The sequence below is a fragment of the Cucumis sativus genome, chromosome 6 (assembly GCF_000004075.3).
Source record: "Cucumis sativus cultivar 9930 chromosome 6, Cucumber_9930_V3, whole genome shotgun sequence".
NCBI classification, from domain to species: domain Eukaryota; kingdom Viridiplantae; phylum Streptophyta; class Magnoliopsida; order Cucurbitales; family Cucurbitaceae; genus Cucumis; species Cucumis sativus.
In genome coordinates, this window is record NC_026660.2 from 11110768 (window position 1) to 11130627 (window position 19860).

The following is a 19860-nucleotide window of genomic DNA, read 5'->3' on the forward strand; positions in this document are numbered from 1 at the left end:
GTTTATGTGATTGTACAAGAATCGAAACTCTAACATTAAGATGGATAGGAAAAACTATATGTCAATATGTTTATACTCAATTTGGTCATAATTGTATAAAAAAACACACACACACACAACTAACTACAAATATTTTTTGGAAATTTTGAGAAGTAGCACACTTTTGGTTTTACATTTCAAAAGTAGCACAATTTTTAAATCTCGTAATTTTATTTTTTCCAATCCATTTCAACTGCGATTGGCATCGAGATTGTGCATTCATTTTTTAATTTTAAAAAATGGTTTTATCAAATGACCAAATTATCCTTGGAAGCCTGAATGTTCGATATCCTCACAAAACCCTTTTCCCTCAACCTTATGGCTTATTTCGGTCGAAACTACCTCGAGATATTAGTTTCTTTCCCTTTGGATCTCCAATTTTGATATTGCTCCCTAAAATGTCGTATTATTTAACTAATTGATTACAATTATGTTTAACTATTGACCAATTATCATGCTACCAAGAATACGAAATTATGTGTATAAGACCTTATTAATTAGTTTCCTTTGCAACATTTTCGGAGTGATGAACATTTGGTATAGTGTTGATATGACTAATTTGAATTCATTTTGCTATCATTGTGCTGATCTTATATTTCTTCAAATTCTTCCATTCTATCTCTATAATCTTCCTCTTCCTCAGTCTCACCTTGTCTTGATGTTTCTCCATCAAAATTCATGGTGGCTAAGTTAATTTCATGACAAAATTTGAGGATATGAATTGAGGTGGTTGTTGGTTGCTTGTTTGATAGATGCATAGTAAACACTCCATTTAATAGCTAACACTAATATAACGTAGATTATTTTAAATCTCCATTTCTTTGAGGCTGTTCTTGCTGATCTTCCCAAGGAACAAAAGCTTGTAAGCAAAATTATTTTAAAATCCAAAGCCTGCAAAACACACGTAAAATCATAGGCATCTTAACAATAAAAAACACACGCAACAAAGCACAATCAATAACCTATCCTAAAACTTGAACCAATCTTGGGGCTATCTCGGTCGAAAACAACATAACTTGCCAATTCAACTTAGGTAATATTGCACAAGGATGCCACAAGATAAGAGTTTTACATGCATTATGTGATGTATCTCAGTCCAATCTCGAGTGAGATCATTCGTAAGATTACCCCACAAAATAATGCATGTGAAACACAACAATCTTGAGACTTCTTCAACGAATCTCGAGACAATTTAATAGATCTTGGTCGGGATTCCTTATCTACGTGGGCCCATATTGATGAAATGACCGAGATTCATCGAAAAAACCACATGCATTAACTTAACATCCAACTACATCAAAACATCAACTACAAACATTCCCATCCGCCTCATATTTCAAACTAAAAACTAAAAACATAAACTAAATACTAAACCCTAAACTATGGAATCGTTCAAACTAATTCACCTTGAGAGATTTAAGTTCAATGATGCCTTTTTGAAATTTGGTGGAGCAAAAATCAGATAAATTTGTTCGATTTTGGAAGCAAACTCGTTTAGTTTTCGGCCAAAATGAGCATAGTATGGGATTTAGGGTTTTGTGATAATATCTAACATTCTGCCTTTTAAGGGTATTTGGGTCATTTGATAAAACTATTTGTTTTCGTTTTTTTTTAAAACACACTATCTCGGTGTCGATCACCGTTGAAATGGATTCGTAGATTACGTCTATTTTTTTTAAAAAAAAATTTGAATAATCTTGGTGTCGAGATCAAGTGAGAAAAACATAATTACGAATTTGACAAAAGTGTTCAAGTTTGATCAAAATTTCAATATTAATAGAAATATGTTTTCAAGTTAAAATAGTTGGATTTGTATGATTAATATAAATAAATTGGTGAAGGCATGTTTGTTGGAGGAAGAGAATGAGGTGTTGAAATTGTGTAACATATTATATGAAAAGAAATATCATACTAAGCATAAAATGAAACAAAGAGAGATTCTTATCTTGTGAGGAATGAAAATGAAAGATAGAAAGATAGAAGTTACATAGCAGAGTTAGATTAGCATTAGGTTTGGATTTGGAAGCTTTTTTTAAAATATATATATATATAGAAAGAAAAGAAAAGGGCTAAATTCCACTTTTCTTGTATTTTAGTTTTCCGGGGGAATCGGATATTGTGGAGATGCCATGCTGCTAGTGGTAGTGGTAGTGCTAGTGGGGTGGAATTTTTGTTCTTAATTCATTTCTATATTATTGGTTTTAAATCCCAATATTATAATTTATTTATTTTTCTTCTTAGTATTCAAGAGGCCGTTTCACTTCAGCCGAAAGTGCTTCTTCTTCTTCTTCTTCTTTGTATATTTTGACATTCCAATTTTGTTTAATTAGACCATTTTGCCCCTCCAAAGAATTGGAATTTCCCATTAAATTATGACCTAACCCAGCTTAAACGCCCTTTCTTCCTTCCATTCAATGCTTACCATTTACTCTCTTTCCTTCTTCCCTACTTCCATTTGTTTCTCATCTTCCATCTCTATACCCAAAATTCCCCTTCTAATATTTGTTTCAAATACCATTTTTACATTTGGTTTCACAGTCAAACAGCCATAAATGACTGGATTTTAAACTTCTAACTAACCTTCCATCTTTACTTAAAATTAACATGGTTCAAAGGTAAAATATGTGTTACTTCTCTTGAAGTTGGATGCTCAATTTTATCTCATCTCCATTTGTTGTACTATAGAAAGAAACATAATGCGATTTAGTTTTGAGAAAAAAAGAAAAATAACCTGGAAAATAGAAGAAATTAATTATAAAAAAAGAAAGAAAGAAAAGTCCGTTAGAAGAGGCATCAGATTCTTTGAAAAGTAAATCTTAAAGTTGCAATTTTTACAAACCAAGTAATTAAAATATATTATACTCACATAATTGTGATAAAGAATTTTCAGTGTAAAATTTAAAAACTAAATACTGAGTGCAATGGCATTAGACCAAAACCGTTTTTAACCCAAAAGTTACTTTAAATATATTTTATTTTGTAGCATTTTAAGTTGAATCTGGAATTGTTTGAGATGGTTTTGGTAGTGACCGGTGAGGGTTTAAAGAAGATGTATTTGTAGTAGGGTACACCACTATGCAGGCCATTTATTACTTGTATTATCCAATTATGTATATGAAAATTTCGGATGGCTATTTCGTAGTTATGATCATAAATGAGGGTTCTTTCTTGTCTCATCATACTCCAATTGTGTAATTCGTAGGGAAAAAAGAAAAAAAAATGAAAAAGAAAAAACAAGCTTCTCAACTACAGCACAGATAGAGGCTTGGCGTTGGAGGGTTTTTGCTTTGCATATTGTTCTTTTTCATTTTTTTCCTTCTTGCTTTTCCTCTTCACTTTATATCTCTACACTTTACCTTCTTCTTCTTCTTCTCCTTCTCCTCCTTCTGATCTTTTCCTTCACCAAAAACAGCTCTGACTGTGGAGAAAAAAGAGAAGAAAACCCCATTACAATGGCTGACATTACTCACCCTCCCATGGAACAGCTTCAAGACCTTGAGTACTGCATAGACTCTAATCCTCCTTGGGGTATAACCCTTCTCCCCTTTTTCATTTTTCTTTATAGTTTTCTCTTTTCTGACAGTTTTCCATTTCCCTTCTCTCTGTTTCACCTTAGACTCGTTCTTGAAAACCACTCATTGCCTTTCATGTCCTGAAAATGGTCGGTTGGTTTTCACACTGATGATTAGAATGATGGGTTGTTTTTTTTTTCTTTTTATTGACATGAACTGTAGTAGGGAATGGTGGATTTTGCTCTATTCTTATGAGTTTTCTCCCCATTTTTGTATTGGTCTCTGCATTTGCTTGTGTTTGAGAAGTGTACGTATTGTGCAAGTTTCTTCTGTTTAGGTTGTTCGGGAATTTCTTTTGAGGGGGAATGTGGACTTCAAATTTAGGTACATTATTGTTTTGAAAAACAATTGTTTTTCGTCGTTTTGTTGTTGCTGTCGCTGAGATTATTTTAAAAGAATGGAATGGGAATCTGACAGCAGGGTAGGTGATGAGGAATGTCTTATTATTCCAAGTTTCTAAAGGTTCCTTCTTTGCATGCTAAACTATAATCCAGCTTTCATTTTTCAATTTGATACATAAAAACTGCTAACCTATTTGAGGATTTCTGACATACTCTGTTAAATCTTTGCCAAAACTCAGCATTTTTTTTTTCTTGAATGATCTCAATAATAATTGCTTGTTTGTTTTTGTCAGCATTCTGACATTGAAGTGTTTGGGTGGCTATGACTTTTGTTCTTTTACTTTTCTTCTTCATCCCCTATTAAACAAAGCATTGTTTTGTGATGATATTGGAATTTACATCAACAATTCATTTGTGAATGGCTATGGTCCCTGAAACTCAATTATCAGATTTTATGTGTGTTTCTGATGCATTAAAGAAATGCCTGATTTACTTTTCTTTTTGAGTTTATAAAATGGTGATATTTTGCAGCGGAAACCATTCTCCTAGCTTTCCAGAATTACATTCTGATGCTAGGCACCAATGTGATGATTCCATCCTTAATTGTCCCAGCAATGGGTGGAGACAATGTAAGTTTTGTTTTTTCATCCATTTCATTCTGAACTTGTTTTCGAATAAGTTCTCATTTCATATAACCATTCTTTTTAATCTCACATTAGCAAAAATGTGTATAGAATTTGAAGTCATTATCTTCCTTCGTTTGCACTCCAACTCCATTGATCTCATTTTATATTTGTTCAGGGAGACAAAGCACGAGTTATACAGACTCTTCTTTTTGTAGCTGGCTTAAATACACTTCTCCAAGCACTTTTTGGAACTAGATTACCAGCTGTAGTTGGAGGCTCCTTTGCCTATGTTATTCCTATAGCTTACATTGTTGGAGATTCTTCGTTGCAACGGATTAGCGATTCTCATGAAGTAAGTTTCTCATCGTCATCTATCATAATTCATGGGAAGGAAAATAACGTAGTTTGTGCATACATAAGTATTCAATTAGAGTAGTGCAAGAAAGGCCATCCTCATTTTTTTTCTTCAGAACAAAGAAAATGGTGCTAGTGATAAGGGTCATGATGTGACAAGTGAAATCATTGTGCCTTAAAATTGTTTTGAAGGAGAAAATTCATAAGAAAGGTGAGAACAGTGATTGTGTCTACACCCACCAAAAATTGAATGCTTTTCAACATTACATGCTTGTGAGTGTAATAGTTGTGTCACAGCCAAGGTTGCAGCAACAAAACTGCAACTTCAAATTTTCCTTGTTTTCAAACATTTTTCTTGATATTTTTCTTCACTTGATAGGGTATTGAAAGAGATCTTCCCATGTGATTCGTTTGCAGAGATTTTTACATACGATGCGTGCCATTCAAGGAGCTCTAATTGTAGCCTCAAGCATACAAATCATTCTTGGTTACAGCCAAATTTGGGGTTTACTCTCACGGTACATTTTTCAAATGAAATAATTATGTGAATTTCTTTCACTTATCAATGTTGTTAATCATGTCATTGCTTTATGTGTGTAGTTTCTTCAGTCCCTTGGGCATGGCACCTGTTGTTGGGTTGGTTGGTCTCGGGTTGTTTCAACGAGGATTTCCAGTGGTAGGTTAGATTCTATGAGAGGAATTAATTCTAAGCTTTGGTTTACCTCCTGAGTTCTGCTTCCATTAGAATATGGAATCTTACTATCCAACTTCAGTTAGAAGTTATTTTGAAAATTCCTTAAACCTGAACGTGTATCATGTGAGATCAAAATTTGATGTTTGCTTATTTGTAACCAAGACAAGCAAGTGTTCTTAAGATTTAATGAAAAGTTTTTCTTTTTCAGCTGGGGGAGTGTGTGGAAATTGGTTTGCCCATGCTGATACTGGTCATTGGACTATCACAAGTAAACAACATTTGTCTCTTTTGCAGTCGGTACTCTTAGTATATATTGCTTTTTTAACCCTATGGGTATCATGAAATTGCAGTACCTAAAGCATGTGAGACCCTTCAGAGATCTTCCAATTTTTGAGAGATTTCCTGTGTTGATCTGTGTCACAATTGTTTGGATCTATTCAGTTATCTTAACTGCAAGTGGGGCTTATCGAAACAAGCCAATGAAAACCCAAATAAGCTGTCGAACTGACAGAGCAAATCTTATTACTACTGCTCCGTGGTGAGCTGAAACTCCTTCTCTTGATTGTTGGATGTATAAAGTTGCTGATAGTGAAAAAAAGAACATATGAATATGTTGCTGTTTCAGGTTCAAGTTTCCATATCCTTTGCAATGGGGGCCTCCTACATTTTCAGCAGGTCATTCATTTGCTATGATGGCTGCTGTTCTTGTTTCAATGGTTGAGGTATTTCTCCTTCTCAAAGTCTGAGAATAACTTTATAATTAAAACTTGATGCTCCTGAAACTTGTTCTTGACTCTAACACGTTCCATAACAGTCCACTGGTGCATACAAGGCAGCATCTCGCTTGGCAATTGCCACTCCTCCTCCTGCTTATGTACTTAGCCGAGGCATTGGTTGGCAGGTAAGCTGTGGTTTTCTATTGTTGTTTCGTGTATGAACGTGATTGGAATGAGAATTTGGTTTATTTTTTGATAGGGGATTGGTGTCTTGCTGAATGGTCTCTTTGGAACAAGCACTGGTGCAACTGTTGCTGTGTAAGATGGATTTTTATAGTTGATGAGTTTTATTTGTCATCCTCTTCCCTTTTTGGGACAAGAATGAACTTAATCGTTGTTGCCATTGTATATTGCAGGGAAAATGTGGGACTTCTCGGGCTTACCCGTGTAGGAAGTCGAAGGGTTGTTCAAATTTCTGCTGGTTTCATGATATTTTTCTCTACCTTGGGTATGTAATAACTGCATCATGAAACCCAAGTTAGCTGTCACCTTTCATCGTGAGCAATTTTACGACTTGATGGTTCTCTTTCAGGTAAATTTGGAGCTGTCTTTGCATCCATACCTATACCCATCTTTGCTGCAATTTACTGTGTTCTCTTCGGCCTTGTCGGTATGAAATCAAAACATGAACCCCAACGTTCATTCATTCACATAATTAATTAAACTATACCTAACGAAACCTGTTTATGCCATCTCTCAGCTTCAGTTGGATTATCATTTCTCCAGTTCACAAACATGAATTCAATGAGAAACCTCATCATCACAGGACTTTCACTGTTTCTAGGATTATCCATTCCCCAGTTTTTCAATGAGTACTGGAACCCAGCCCGGCGTGGGCTCGTCCATACAAACTCGGAATGGGTAAATTCTTACGCCTACTAAAACATCCAGCCATTTGATTGCTTATTTGTCTATGTGGTAACATTGTGGGGCTTGTTTCGGAACTGCAGTTCAATGCATTTCTTAACACAATATTCTCATCGCCGGTGACGGTGGCGTTGGTAGTGGCAGTGTTTCTTGACAACACATTGGAAGTAGAGAAATCAAAGAAAGACAGAGGAATGCCATGGTGGGTGAAGTTCAGAACCTTTAGAGGAGACAACAGAAATGAAGAGTTTTATACTTTGCCATTCAATCTCAACCGTTTTTTCCCGCCAACTTAGATTTTGAATTTAAATTTAAATTTGAATTTGAATTTCAGTTTAGCTTTAATTTTTAATTTTTTTTTTCCTTTCTCTTCTCTTACTCAAATCAGCTTTAAGAGAGAACCCTTGGGCCAAAGCTTCAATCTTTTTTGTCTTCACATTTTTTTGTGGACCATTTGTAAATGGGTCCTTCATTATTCTAGAGAATTTGATCCATGCTTTTGTAGATGCAATAAAATATGTCGCAAATTAGGGTTCTTCAGTTTCTTTTTTAAAAATACAAAAAAAGTATAATGACGTTATTTTAGTTTGAACCTGTATTCTTACGTTCTTCAAATTCATTATTAATATTCAACTGTTTACATTTTTTTAGTTTGTTTGTCACCGATTATTTTGTTCTCTGTGAAATTGATGAAACACAGTCAAATTAAAATAAAATTTGGTTCCCTAAGGGTAGAGATTTGGGCCTACAATTTTGAGGGATGACAAATTGAAATAAATAATACATTTTAATTTTGTCATTTGGTTAAAAAATATAGTTGGAAAAAAATAGTTCACAACCCTATATTTTTCTTAACAAAAAGTTGCTTTGGTATACATGGATTTTGGATGATTAAAATAAAAAAATACAAACCTCAACGATTCTTACCATTAAATAACTCAATTTTGCAAATTCTCAAATCCATAATAACTTATTTATAGAGTTGGTTTAGATGGACAATCAATTCGTCCAGCCCTAATTTGATGCAAGAAGAATTCCTTGTTTTTTAAAAAGATGAACTACTAAATTTTCCTTTTCCCATCAATATCTCTACGATTTAATAGATTTTGATCTCAACAAAGTTTATTATATCGTAAAAATAGCGAGTAATTTCTTCCTGGATAGAAATTTGGAACGCTAAAACCATCAACTTTTAAATTGAAGCTGGGTGAAGTAGTTAAACAACACGGCCAATAAATTCCATCCAGAAAGCCAAATGGTCAAAGCATTCTTTCTATAAACCAATGGCAAACAGTCCGTTCAAAACCTACATTGTTAGTTAGTTCATAAAGAATTTAAAATCCAGTAACAGATTTTTTTTTTTTTTTGTGGAAAATATCAAACTATTTCCAGTAATGGCGTCGCGGGTAAATCTTCTTTCAACTACCGGCGGTGGAGAACCCACTAACCGAGGTTAAAACCGAAGAAGAGGAGGAATCCCTCAGAGATCCATGTCAAATCATTCACAAAGCGTCATACGGCACTTGCAATTTCAAGGATTTCCTCATTGGGACAAAATCAAAAAGTAGAAAAAACAATTTAAGAAAAATAATAATAACAAAACGCCATGAACCTACTTGGGAAACTGAAACTAAGAAAGAAGATGGAATTAGAGTAGAAGGCAAATGTGAGAATTGAGAAGCAGTAGATTGAGTACATATAGACGTCGAGCAAAAACCCTAATGGGGAACGCTTCCCTTTTTCGGGCTTTTGTATGAAGATTTAAGCCTTTGGGCCTCTCCTCCGGCCCCTAATATTTTCTGTTACACTTTTATAAATTTTGGTTTTTCTTGTAGGAGCCACCGGATAAATACCAAAAAATAATGTTTACTATGTAAAAATAGAAAATTTTATTTTAATTATAAAAATGACAAAAACGAAATAAATAAAATAAGAAATACACCATAAATTTTTTATTTTTTACCAAAAAGAAAACCCAAAATCTTTTCATCTTCAGTGGTGGACCCCTTGAACGTTCAAAACCTTGACAATTGTGACAACAAAACCAAGGGGACTCTGTCCATCATCCCAAACTTGAGATATTTAAAATTAACAAATTGGAAGATATTAGATTATTATAAAGAGGGATACAATTTATAAATAAATATTCATTTATTTTAGGATAATGAATATTAACAGATTTTGACCCTACTTATAGGGAGAATAAAATGTAACTAATCAATATTTAAAAATGATTATCTATCTAATAAATTTAAATAAATATTAAGGATATGAAAAAAAATAGACAAGTGAAGGAAGAAAGGGTAAGTGAACGATTAAGAGTTGTGTTTGAATAAACCGGCTTCAAAAGAACCAATATCTTTGACAAGTGGGGACTAGGTATGCATTCCATCTCTTTTATCAAAAGTAACAAAAGAACTACTGTAATTGTTGTTGGTAAATATAATTTATTGATTGTTATTAATAAAATGTTATTATTATAATAAATGTTATTGATTATATTATTAGTTTTGTCTTAATAACTCAAATCCAATAAACTTACATCCTAAGCTATTTGATAAGTCTTGAACATAATGTAAATATATATGGATCAATATTAACTTAAATGGTATATAGTGTAGGGATAAGGTTGGGTACTTTATCTTGGTAACACTATGGATACGGCTCACTTTGTATTTGATACAAACGTGCAATGATCCAACGTGTTCATGTAGTTTACATGCGAGGTGAGGTTGCTATTGTGATGGGTACTAAAGGAAAGAGAGTTATAAATATGTAAAAGAAAAAATAGTTTTTCTAGAAGCCAATGTTTTTGTTTTCTGCAAAAATAGTTTCCCTCTAAACTTTTTTCCATCCTAATTGGTTCCTACAATCCAATCTCATCCCAAACAATAGGTAGATCTCTGAGGAGTGATGTCCCAATTTAGAGATTTTGTAGATTTAGAAGTGCCAAACTACCTAAGTTTTACATTCTATGTATCTTTTAATTTAAAAGTATGCTTAGTTTTTAAAAATTTGTTTCTAAATATTGTCAATGCTTGGTATTTTGGAATTTCCAAATTAAATGGAATAATAGTTCTATAAAATCTTTCATTGCCTAAGGCATTTATCCCTTCCATGGATATCAGAGTCATCTCAAATTTTAATTAAGAATTTTAAAAAATGCATTACTTAGGTGAGATTTTTGCATTATGAATGTGGCTTGCAATTTGATGTTTTATGTAAAATTTGACCATAGTTTTACAACTTTTTATATGATCATGTAAAGGTCAGTGCATTTTTGGATAATTTTAATTTTAAACTTGTAATTTTGAGTCCAATTTTAAGATTAGTGGTATTTTTTTTGAGAAAAACAGTACCAAATTTGCCTAAAGCGGATCACCGAAAGGCCTTCACTAGGAGGAATTACGTAACTGCACGGAAATCGAGGAGAAAAAAATTTCACACGCGTATGAAAGTAGGACTGACATCAACAACACAACTATCAACAACTTATGTGCACGACATAGATGAATTTTGAACTGACCCATAACAACAAAACTATCAGCAACTTGTACAACAAACTGGAGACAATGATCCGGCTCTCAAATCATGACTTTTTCGGGATGAGATCAAATCAGTGATATTCTCCTTTGACAACAACAAAGTCCCTAGTTCTGATGGCTTCCTTAGGCATTTCTACAAGAATTTCTGGAACATCCTAAAAACAGACATCCTCACACCTTTTCTAATACTATCAACGAGAACCAACTTGCTTTTGTGGAGGGCAGACAAATAACTGATGCAATCCTTATGGTCAATGAAGCAGTTGATTTTTGGAGAGTGAGTAAAAAGAAAGATTTTGTCATCAAGCTGGATATTGAAAAAAGCCTTTGACAAACTTAGTTGGGGCTTCATTGATTATATGCCCAGGGTCAAGAATTACCCATCCACTTGGAGAAAATGGATTTAGGTTTGCATCAGTAATGTCAAATATTCAGTGTTGATCAACGAGAAGGCATACAATCAAGTTCCATCAAATAGGGGTATCAGGCAAGGAGACCCTATTTCTCTTTTTAGCTTTGTGCTGGTAATGGACTATCTTAGTAGGCTCTTGAAGTATTTAGAGAAAACGGATGCGATAAAATGTGTTTTTTTCAACTAGAATTGCATCCTTTCACATATTTTCTTTGCAGACGATATTCTCTTTTAAAACCTCTGTATGGCAATTATTTTCTTTGAAAGAGCCTTAGGTCTCAACATTAGTCATACAAAATTCTCCATTTTTTCTATGAATGTAGCTTCGATCCGAGCCAATGATGTTGCAAACACTTGGAAGATTCCAATCCACAACCTCCCTACCTAATATTTGGGAGTCCCTCTTAGAGGCAACCGTTTATCCAAAGCTTTCTAGGAGAATGTCGAGGAAAAATTCCACAAAAAGCTCAGCAAATGGAAGTACTCACACATATCCAAAGGAGGTAGGCTCACTTTGATCAAATCTTCGTTATGCAGTCTTCCCACTTACCATCTTTCAATGTTTAAGGCTTCAACATTTGTATACAAAAATATAGAAAAACATTGGAAAAATTTTCTTTGGAAGGGGTCCTCTGATAAAAAATTAAAGGCTCGCATCTAATAAAGTGGACTAAAGTCATAAGTCCTCGTGATAAAGGAGGCTTAGGTATCGCTAGCATGAAGATGACCAATTTTGCTTTGCTATGAAAATGGTTATGGATATACCAAATGGAACCAAATACCCTCTGAAGAAAAATTGTTCAAGCTAAGCACCACAACAATTGTATTGGTTCTATCCTTATTGATAGCAAAAGTTGCAGTGCAAAAGCCCCTTGGAAAGTTATTGTTAAAGATCTGAGCTGGTTTGAAAATCACTATGAATGAGAAATCAACAATGGTGAACTCATCTCCTTCTGGCATGGAAACTGGCATCCTCTTAACCCACAATCCATCCAATTCCCACAGTTCTTTGTCCTCTGCCAATCCAAAAATGCTTATTTTAAAGATCTTTGAGACAACTCAAACAACTAGTGGTTATTAAATCCCAGAAGACCATTCAATGCCAGAGAATCACAAACTTGGGATGAGATGAAGAGCATTCTTCCAACACCTTGTGCCAACAAAGGAATAAGCAAACCAATATGGGATCTCAGTAAAGATAGACAATTCTTCATTGCCTATATCAAGAACGCATTAGTTACTGATATTCAATCCATTCTCATGGGCTTTGATCATCATCACTTCTCAAACCTCTGGAAGGCGGTCATTCCAAATAAATGCAATTTTTTCACTTGGTGTATCATTCATGGGGGAATTAATATTATGGAGCTATGGCAAAAGAGAAATTTGAGCACTTGTCTTAACCCTCACTGGTGCTCTCTTTGTCAGTCAAACAACGAGGAGATTGATCACTGCTTTTATTAGTTGCAGGACCACTGCTTTTCTTTGGGACGCTTACTCAATTTTACAAAATCACCCAAAAGAAATGTCATTCTCTTTAGTGCTGCAATCGCTATTCTATGGAGCTCTTGGCTGGAAAAAAAATAACAGGATCTTCAAAGACAAACAAAAAAGTCTTCTAAACCTTTGGGAAGATTGTTGTAATTACATAGGCCTTTGCTGTAGTAGACACAAACTCTTTAAAGACTATAAGGCTCACCCCATACCTCTCAATTTCCAAACTTTTTCTCAACTAATGTTCTTTGGGCTCTCCTTCACCCCTCTGTACTTCTCTCTTAATATTAATAAATTTATGGTGTTTGAGCTTTGCTCTCACTTTGTTTTCTCTTTAAAAAAATCTAAACAATCGAGACTATTTACCAAATCTATTGTACATGAGTGGTCAATTAATCGCATGTCGACCAGAACGTTTTTTTGTGTTTTTCATTATGGGTCTACAGACTTTTTTTCATTTTCAAAATTGTTCTATACAATGTAAATATTTTTCCGATTTATTATATTATTTTTTAAAAAATTTCAAAATAAGTCAACAATTTCGTTTCAATTCTAGATTTAGTAATACTTATGCTCATTTGTGTGTATATTTATGTACATTTTGATTTAATTAAGATCAATTAAGAATTAAATCAAATGATTAAGATTTGTATACTTTTTTTTAAACAGACAAAAATGAACCAAATCAATAAATTTTAAAATGATTCAAATTCAAACATTAAAAAAGAGAGAAAAAAGGAAATAAAACATAATCATTCAAACAAATAAAAAATATTTAATAAAAACCATTACAATATACATATCTCAAATAAATAGAATTAAAATGGAGTTTTTTTCAAACATATTTAATTGGATTCATTCTTGAATTAAAAAAATAACCCAAATATAAGAATTAGATTTAAAATAATAAAGTATATAATATTTTAAAACAATTATAAATATAGCAAAATCTGCAAAAATATATTACGGTAGACTATATTACAAATACTACTGATATACTATAAAAGTTTGTAAACTTTGTTATATTTATATTTTTTTTAAATATTGTTATATACCTAATTAATACCTCTAAAATTACTACTATCGACTTGTAATGAGTTGTAATAAAGAAGTATTTACTCAAGTTTAATAAATCCATAAGAACTAAATTATAAATGGGATCGTAAACAATATGAAAAGAAAAAATTATGTGGGGTGGCCTACTCATATATATATATATATATGAATATTCTAACTTTTCTCTAAACCATTTACAATTTATTATTAAAGAAAAAAGAATCTAAAAAGAATTAAAATGATAAACTCTAAAATGTTGCCGTTGGCTTCCTTTATCAGGCCCCACGTTTTCAGCCACAATCAAAATTTGAAAAGAAGAAGACAAAGGTCAAACGGTGTCGTAAAGGAAGCTTTCTCCCACCCAACGGCTCGATTGGGCATGGGCTTCAGTGGATGGGCACTACCGAAATTTCCTCCTTCAAAAATCAAATTCAAAACCACGACTTGAACTTAAACATTTTCAGAAATCCGATTCTGTACTCTAAGATCTTCCATTAAACCAATCTCCTCCATGGATTTCACTCCTCCTTCTCACCGATCCGACCCTCGATCTCGCACAAAATCATCCTCACGCCTCGCCGTTGAAGCCGACCAAACACCCCATTTCTCAGTCGACGCCATTTCTTCGCCGCGAAGGAAAACCCCTTCCCCTTCCATCCAGGACATCTTGTTTCTTTCTCCTTCCACTGTCGGAAAATCCAGGTCCCGTCTCGTGGATCGCTTCGAAATGAACGACGAAGTTCCGGAGCCCGCCGTCTCACGGAGAAGGTGTAGAAACCGTGGCCCCCAATTGGGTCTTATGGGTTGTGCTTCTCCGAGGAGTATTAGAAGGTCAAGAAGACGATCTGAGGTGGAGACTAGAGAAGAGAGAGATTTGTGTTTAGCGGAAGAGTTTGTGAAGGCTAGAAAGAGGAAACAGAGCGGGAGGTCGAAGAAGGAGAAGCTCAGTTTGGTTCCAGTTCCATCGACGCCTTCGAGTTCAACGACTCCAAGTATATCTAAGATTTCTCTATTTGGTGTTCTTGATTGATTTGGTTTCTATCTGTTCTGATTTGATTTGTATGTGTTTATTAGAACTTGATAATGATGAGAATGGTAGTTTGGATCAAATTGGGCAGCTGATAACTGATCTGATAATGTGGAAAGATGTGGCTAAGTCAAGCCTTTGGTTTGGACTTGGCTCTTTGTTTTTCTTCTCCACTTGCTTCACTCGAGGAGTTAGCTTTAGGTCTGCGTCTTAAACTCGAATAAATCGTTAACCATTGTACATTTCTGCGAATGTTTGATCATCTATTAACAGCTCTAATATTGATAATTACAGCATTTTCTCAGCAATTTCCCAGCTTGGACTTCTGTTTTTGGGTCTTGCATTTGTCTCCAATTCAATCTGTCAAAGGTACAGTTTCTAATGAATCTTTAATCACCTCAAAATCTGTTAAGAGAGTTCCTAATGTTTATAAGATAGATGGTCATTCCTCCCATTATTAATTGGGTTTGATAAAATCCAATTGATTCTTGTTATAAGGTAAAATTTGAAATTGTAGGAACAATGATGAAAAGAAACATAAAGACTTCAAGCTTAAAGAAGATGACATAAAACGCTTGGTGAAACTGGTTCTTCCGGCTGCAAATTTCGCCATTTTCAAGATTCGGGAGCTTTTCTGTGGAGAGGCAGAGATGACCTTGAAAGTAACCATAAAACTCAACATCTATGATCATTGAACAATTTCAATTAACTAATCATATAAACTTCAGTGGTTGGATGTTTAATGGATTTAAGTATTTCTGGGGTTTTTCAGGTAGCTCCATTTCTCATTTTAGGAGCTGAATATGGATATCTTATTACTCTTAGAAGACTCTGTGCAATTGGTATAATACAACAGAAAAATCATTTCAGAACTTGCTTAAAAATCTCTTGTTGATTTATGATCGCTACTTTAATCTTCATTCACTTTCAGGGTTCTTTAGCAGTTTCTCTGTGCCAAAGCTGTATACATGTTACCAGATTCAGATAAACAGCAAAGGTAAATAGGAATTCTAGGAAACACCCACTTAAATATAGCTACTTCTGCATTTTGTATGTAAAATGTGATGCTGAAAAAGAAGAATGATGATGGTGGTGGTATTTTACAGTGGATGCCGTAAAACAATGGATGTTTGAAGCATGGGAAGCTTGCTCACATAAGAAGGTTGTGATAGGATCAGCAGCCACAGCGTTTTGGAACTTTTCTTCCCTGAAGACCCGAATTTTCACAGGTAACAATCATGTTAGATGATCTTAGTTTCTTCAATCTCCATTGTTCTAGCTTAATAAAGGATGATTATTAAGCTCTGTCAGGTTTTGTTTGTTACAGCTTTCATTGTTCTAGTCATAGTTCGATACTGCCGGCAATTTATAGTGTCGTCAGAACCGGAAATTGAAGAAGTACAAGAGGATGAGAAGCAGGCATTGGTTGTGGTAGAAGCAGGCAAGGAGGAGGAGCAGAAGCAAGTTCAAGTGGTGGCGGAACCCCATTGTTAGCTGTGATTTGGCTTTAGAGTTTTTTTTACTGCCAACACTGAAGTGTATAATAAACAAATGGGCTGTTTAGAGCTTTTTTACCTCTTAAATTTAATTGATTGATTTAAAGCTCAAACATCTTTTGGCCAGAAAATCTCAAATTATGAATTGAATTTTGACACCAGTAACTCTCTTTTCAATTGACGTGAAAAGAGTGCTTACAAAAGTTTATTTCGAGTGTTTTCAAATACTTTATAAAAAATTTCAAAATGACTCATTTTTTAAATTAAATCGGAGATAAACCACAATTTCCTACGTCAAATTTACTAGCATGACCTTTGCTGGTTAACCACCACGATAAGTTTGTCTCTTTTTTTTTGAGTATTTTTAGTCTCTTTTTATGTTAAAGAATAAGTTTAAAGGCTACTTTAATCATTATAATTTTAGTTTTGATTCATTTTGGTTTCTAAAAGTTGATGTTCATTTTCTTGAAAGTTCATACTTGATTTATGTTGGTTATTATACTTTAAAAAAGTGTTCATTATATTTTGGAACCAAAATTTGAAGTAGAAGAATCAAAATCAAACATTTTGAAAGTATATGAACCAAAATTAAAAGTATAAGGACTAAAATGACCATTTTAAAAGTACAAGAATGAAAATGAACCAAAGTTAATAGTATAAAAACCAAATTACTATTTAAACAACATTAGGTGGTTCTTAAAAGGTGAAAATAGCAATCAAACGATTTCTTGGTCCTAGGCACATTCAGGTTCTACTGAACTAAGCTCTTGATGACTAATTAAACACGATATTCATAACTTAAAAGACTTGAGTTTTAAAAGTTATATCTTTGAAGCTAAAAAATTCAACTGATTTGTTGTTGGTTCTGGATCACGAACTCAACTTGGACAACCACAAGATCTTCCCTCCAATTCTTATGACTTGGAGTTAGTTGGTGGGAACTAGTTTGATATCAAATTTAAGAACAAGTATGAGAGAACTCTTGGTATTTTGCTTAGTTTTCATAAAATTCCAGCAATTAGCATTAGGAATTAATCTAACTAAATCCATCTAATAAGCATTAGTCATGCAAGTTAAGCATGTAAAAAGCTCACAATAACTTGACACTTCAAATTCGATTAAGCTTAATCAAGCTTAATGAGGCACATTCATGAAGATCACTTAAAAGACGATCTTGGATCATTCAACTGTTTGGAAATTGGAGTATCTTATATACTTATATAATATTTATAATTTAATTAATCAGACTGAATAACTTATAATTTTAATTATATAATAAAGAATAAAAAATAATTTGTGAAAAATACTCGTTTGGTCGAGGTTTTAGGTTTAATTTCTATTTAACCTTATGTTTCCAAATCAAGTACTTATATCCCTAAGATTTGAATAACACTCAATTTTATTCCTTGAGGTAACGAAATCGTTAGTGATTTAAAGAAAAGTTGACTAGAATGATGATTAGACTTATTTGAAATCTATGATGTGGCTATCTTTTATTTTCATGGGACAAGAAAATAAATAGAGTCGGATGGGCGATAGATACATGATTGGAGGAGGTCAAGTGAGCATGGAATACGAGATTGAAGTTGTTGGGAAAATTGTACAAAATAAACTTGTTTCGTCTTCACAATTCAAAAATAAAACATTTTCTAAAAAGTTGTGGATGTGCCTTTCTCGGCCAAGTTCGAGACTAAGATTTTCGTTTAAACGTTTTAAATTCAAAATGAAGTGTGTTGGACAATTATGAAAATATCATTGAAATTAAAATAACTCATCATCTTCACATTTATCCTATGTCCCCAACTATTCACTTAGTTTTTCCCCTGAAATGGGAGGTCTATAGAGTCGCTATTGATGAATTTCCTTCACTATGCAGATCTAAGGACAATCTCATGTGAACATGAATTCATAGTTTCGCTTAGTGTTAAAGTCAAGTTACCTATGTCATCAGTAATAGAAATAGTCAGTTTTAATCCGTTAACAATGTTATAATGTAAAAATGACGATTTTGCGGTTTGGTCTTTATAATCTAATTGCATACGATACCCCCACTCACATGTATCTGCATGAGCATTTTGGGGCACACCACTTGTACTAACTACAAAGTGGGTCGCATCCATAATGTCCCTAAAATAAGTCAAGGTCATTAAAGTCAAAATAGTCAGTTTTAAACAGTAAACAGTGTTATAATGTAAAATTGACTATTTCATGATCCGGCGTATGCAATGCTCTTTTACATAGGATGTCCCCACTCACGTATCTCTACACGAATGATTTGAAATCACATAGCTTATACTAAATACAAAGCAGGTCACACCTATAGTATCTCCAAAAAGTGTATTTATGTGCAAGAAGGAAGTTTGCACACTAGAAACCAAACTGAGTAGTTTAATCAACAAAAGTATGGTAGTAACTATGAAGTTTGTGGTTCAACTCCATAGTTTTAGGTGCCTTTTTCATAGAATTTCAAAATTGCATCATTGTTATCATTTGACTTAATGGGTTGGGGCGTGTCCAAGCTGAATATCCTTGCTTCCACTAGATCCATTTTGGTCTGAAGTAGCACCTGTCGGCTCAAATATTATTTTTTCTTGACTCAACTGTTGATATTAATATTAAGAAATAGGCTTCTAACTTATTTCATGTGATTTCTTGTGCCAAAAAACACCCATTTCTAGAAGATTCGAAACTTTCACCTATCCCAGCTCGTTTTCTTAAATTGTCTGAAAAAAAAATACTATTTTACCTGATTTTTTAAATATGCCGCATTCATCACAAAAAAGAAAGAAAGAAAGAAAGATTGTTACGTTGTTGTTATTATTATAAAGGTAAGGGGGAAAAGTGGCTTCCTGCCAACTTAATATTCCATCAATATAACTTTCCTAGTGCGTTTGGGAAACTTTGGATTATTCTCAAGATGTAATGAATCGGATTGATTGGGAATATAAATATACACTAATACCCCTTGATGTTCTGCACCTTTGTTCGAGATTTCACCAAACTTATTTCGTCAACTAATCAGAAAGAATACATATTTTGGAATTGCTACGGTTGGTAAGTGTTGTGAGGAAGATAAAAAAGTAAAATTACAAATTTTTAAAATATTCATTCGCTTCGTCTCACAACTAAACTGCATCACATGTCTTCTTGCTCCGTTGGCAATGCTCCCTTTTCTATAGTCCACCCTCCAACAACATAAACAATGACAACAAGCGAAGTTATTTCCTCTTTCTCCAACAACGCACAAGGCCGACAGCACCACCATGTAGAGTTCTTTCCACATCAAACCAACTAAACGCTTATGACAAGCGTGAGAAAGTGAAGAAGATAAATACCGACTTAATAACTATCGTCAACAACAGGTTAAAAAGCTGGCCCAATTTCATTTTTGGTTCCTTAAAAGAATAAATCTCATTTCCTCGACTAAATGGATTGATATAGTCAATGTCATACGTTTCAATTCAATCCGTTTAGTTAGACGGTTGTTTCAGGACAGTTTTATATCTTTCTCAAACCAATACATTACACAAAACAAAGTAAAGCCATGAAAGAACAAATGGG

General features: G+C 33.7%; 2 protein-coding genes across 4 annotated transcripts; both read left to right on the top strand.

Moving 5' to 3' along the window:
• The first annotated feature begins 3155 nt into the window (after window positions 1-3155).
• Window positions 3156-7862, top strand: LOC101222029 (nucleobase-ascorbate transporter 1). Of its 2 annotated transcripts, XM_004149226.3 has the most exons (14): window positions 3189-3567; window positions 4484-4581; window positions 4754-4930; window positions 5350-5450; window positions 5533-5608; window positions 5835-5894; window positions 5977-6164; window positions 6252-6348; window positions 6441-6527; window positions 6602-6660; window positions 6759-6850; window positions 6935-7012; window positions 7103-7263; window positions 7353-7862. In XM_004149226.3, exons 1-14 carry the CDS (start codon window positions 3492-3494, stop codon window positions 7563-7565), a joined length of 1563 nt encoding a protein of 520 aa, XP_004149274.1. In that variant the 5' UTR covers window positions 3189-3491; the 3' UTR covers window positions 7566-7862. The 2 variants fall into 2 exon arrangements, 1 of the variants encoding a protein (XP_004149274.1); XR_004217853.1 differs by lacking the exons at window positions 6935-7012; window positions 7353-7862 and having other exon boundaries at window positions 3156-3567; window positions 6759-6934; window positions 7103-7235.
• A 6239-nt stretch (window positions 7863-14101) lies between these two features.
• Window positions 14102-16460, top strand: LOC101222269 (reticulon-like protein B17). 2 transcript variants are annotated; one of them, XM_004149227.3, is made up of 8 exons: window positions 14106-14768; window positions 14851-15004; window positions 15098-15172; window positions 15321-15465; window positions 15576-15645; window positions 15735-15800; window positions 15910-16032; window positions 16131-16460. In XM_004149227.3, the coding sequence occupies exons 1-8, from the start codon at window positions 14288-14290 to the stop codon at window positions 16295-16297; spliced, it is 1281 nt and encodes a 426-aa protein (XP_004149275.1). In that variant the 5' UTR covers window positions 14106-14287; the 3' UTR covers window positions 16298-16460. The 2 variants fall into 2 exon arrangements, with proteins under 2 accessions (XP_031742473.1, XP_004149275.1); XM_031886613.1 differs by lacking the exons at window positions 15910-16032; window positions 16131-16460 and having other exon boundaries at window positions 14102-14768; window positions 15735-15808.
• Window positions 16461-19860: the final 3400 nt, after the last annotated feature.

Excerpts from the sequence above, each read along its gene's own strand:
- LOC101222029 (XM_004149226.3), top strand. The coding sequence starts at position 3,492 with ATGGCTGACATTACTCACCCTCCCATGGAACAGCTTCAAGACCTTGAG. Across the intron at positions 4,931-5,349 it reads GGATTAGCGATTCTCATGAA|AGATTTTTACATACGATGCG; the intron begins GTAAGTTTCTCA and ends ATTCGTTTGCAG. Across the intron at positions 6,349-6,440 it reads TTCTTGTTTCAATGGTTGAG|TCCACTGGTGCATACAAGGC; the intron begins GTATTTCTCCTT and ends GTTCCATAACAG.
- LOC101222269 (XM_004149227.3), top strand. The coding sequence starts at position 14,288 with ATGGATTTCACTCCTCCTTCTCACCGATCCGACCCTCGATCTCGCACA. Across the intron at positions 15,005-15,097 it reads ACTCGAGGAGTTAGCTTTAG|CATTTTCTCAGCAATTTCCC; the intron begins GTCTGCGTCTTA and ends TGATAATTACAG. Across the intron at positions 15,646-15,734 it reads TAGAAGACTCTGTGCAATTG|GGTTCTTTAGCAGTTTCTCT; the intron begins GTATAATACAAC and ends ATTCACTTTCAG.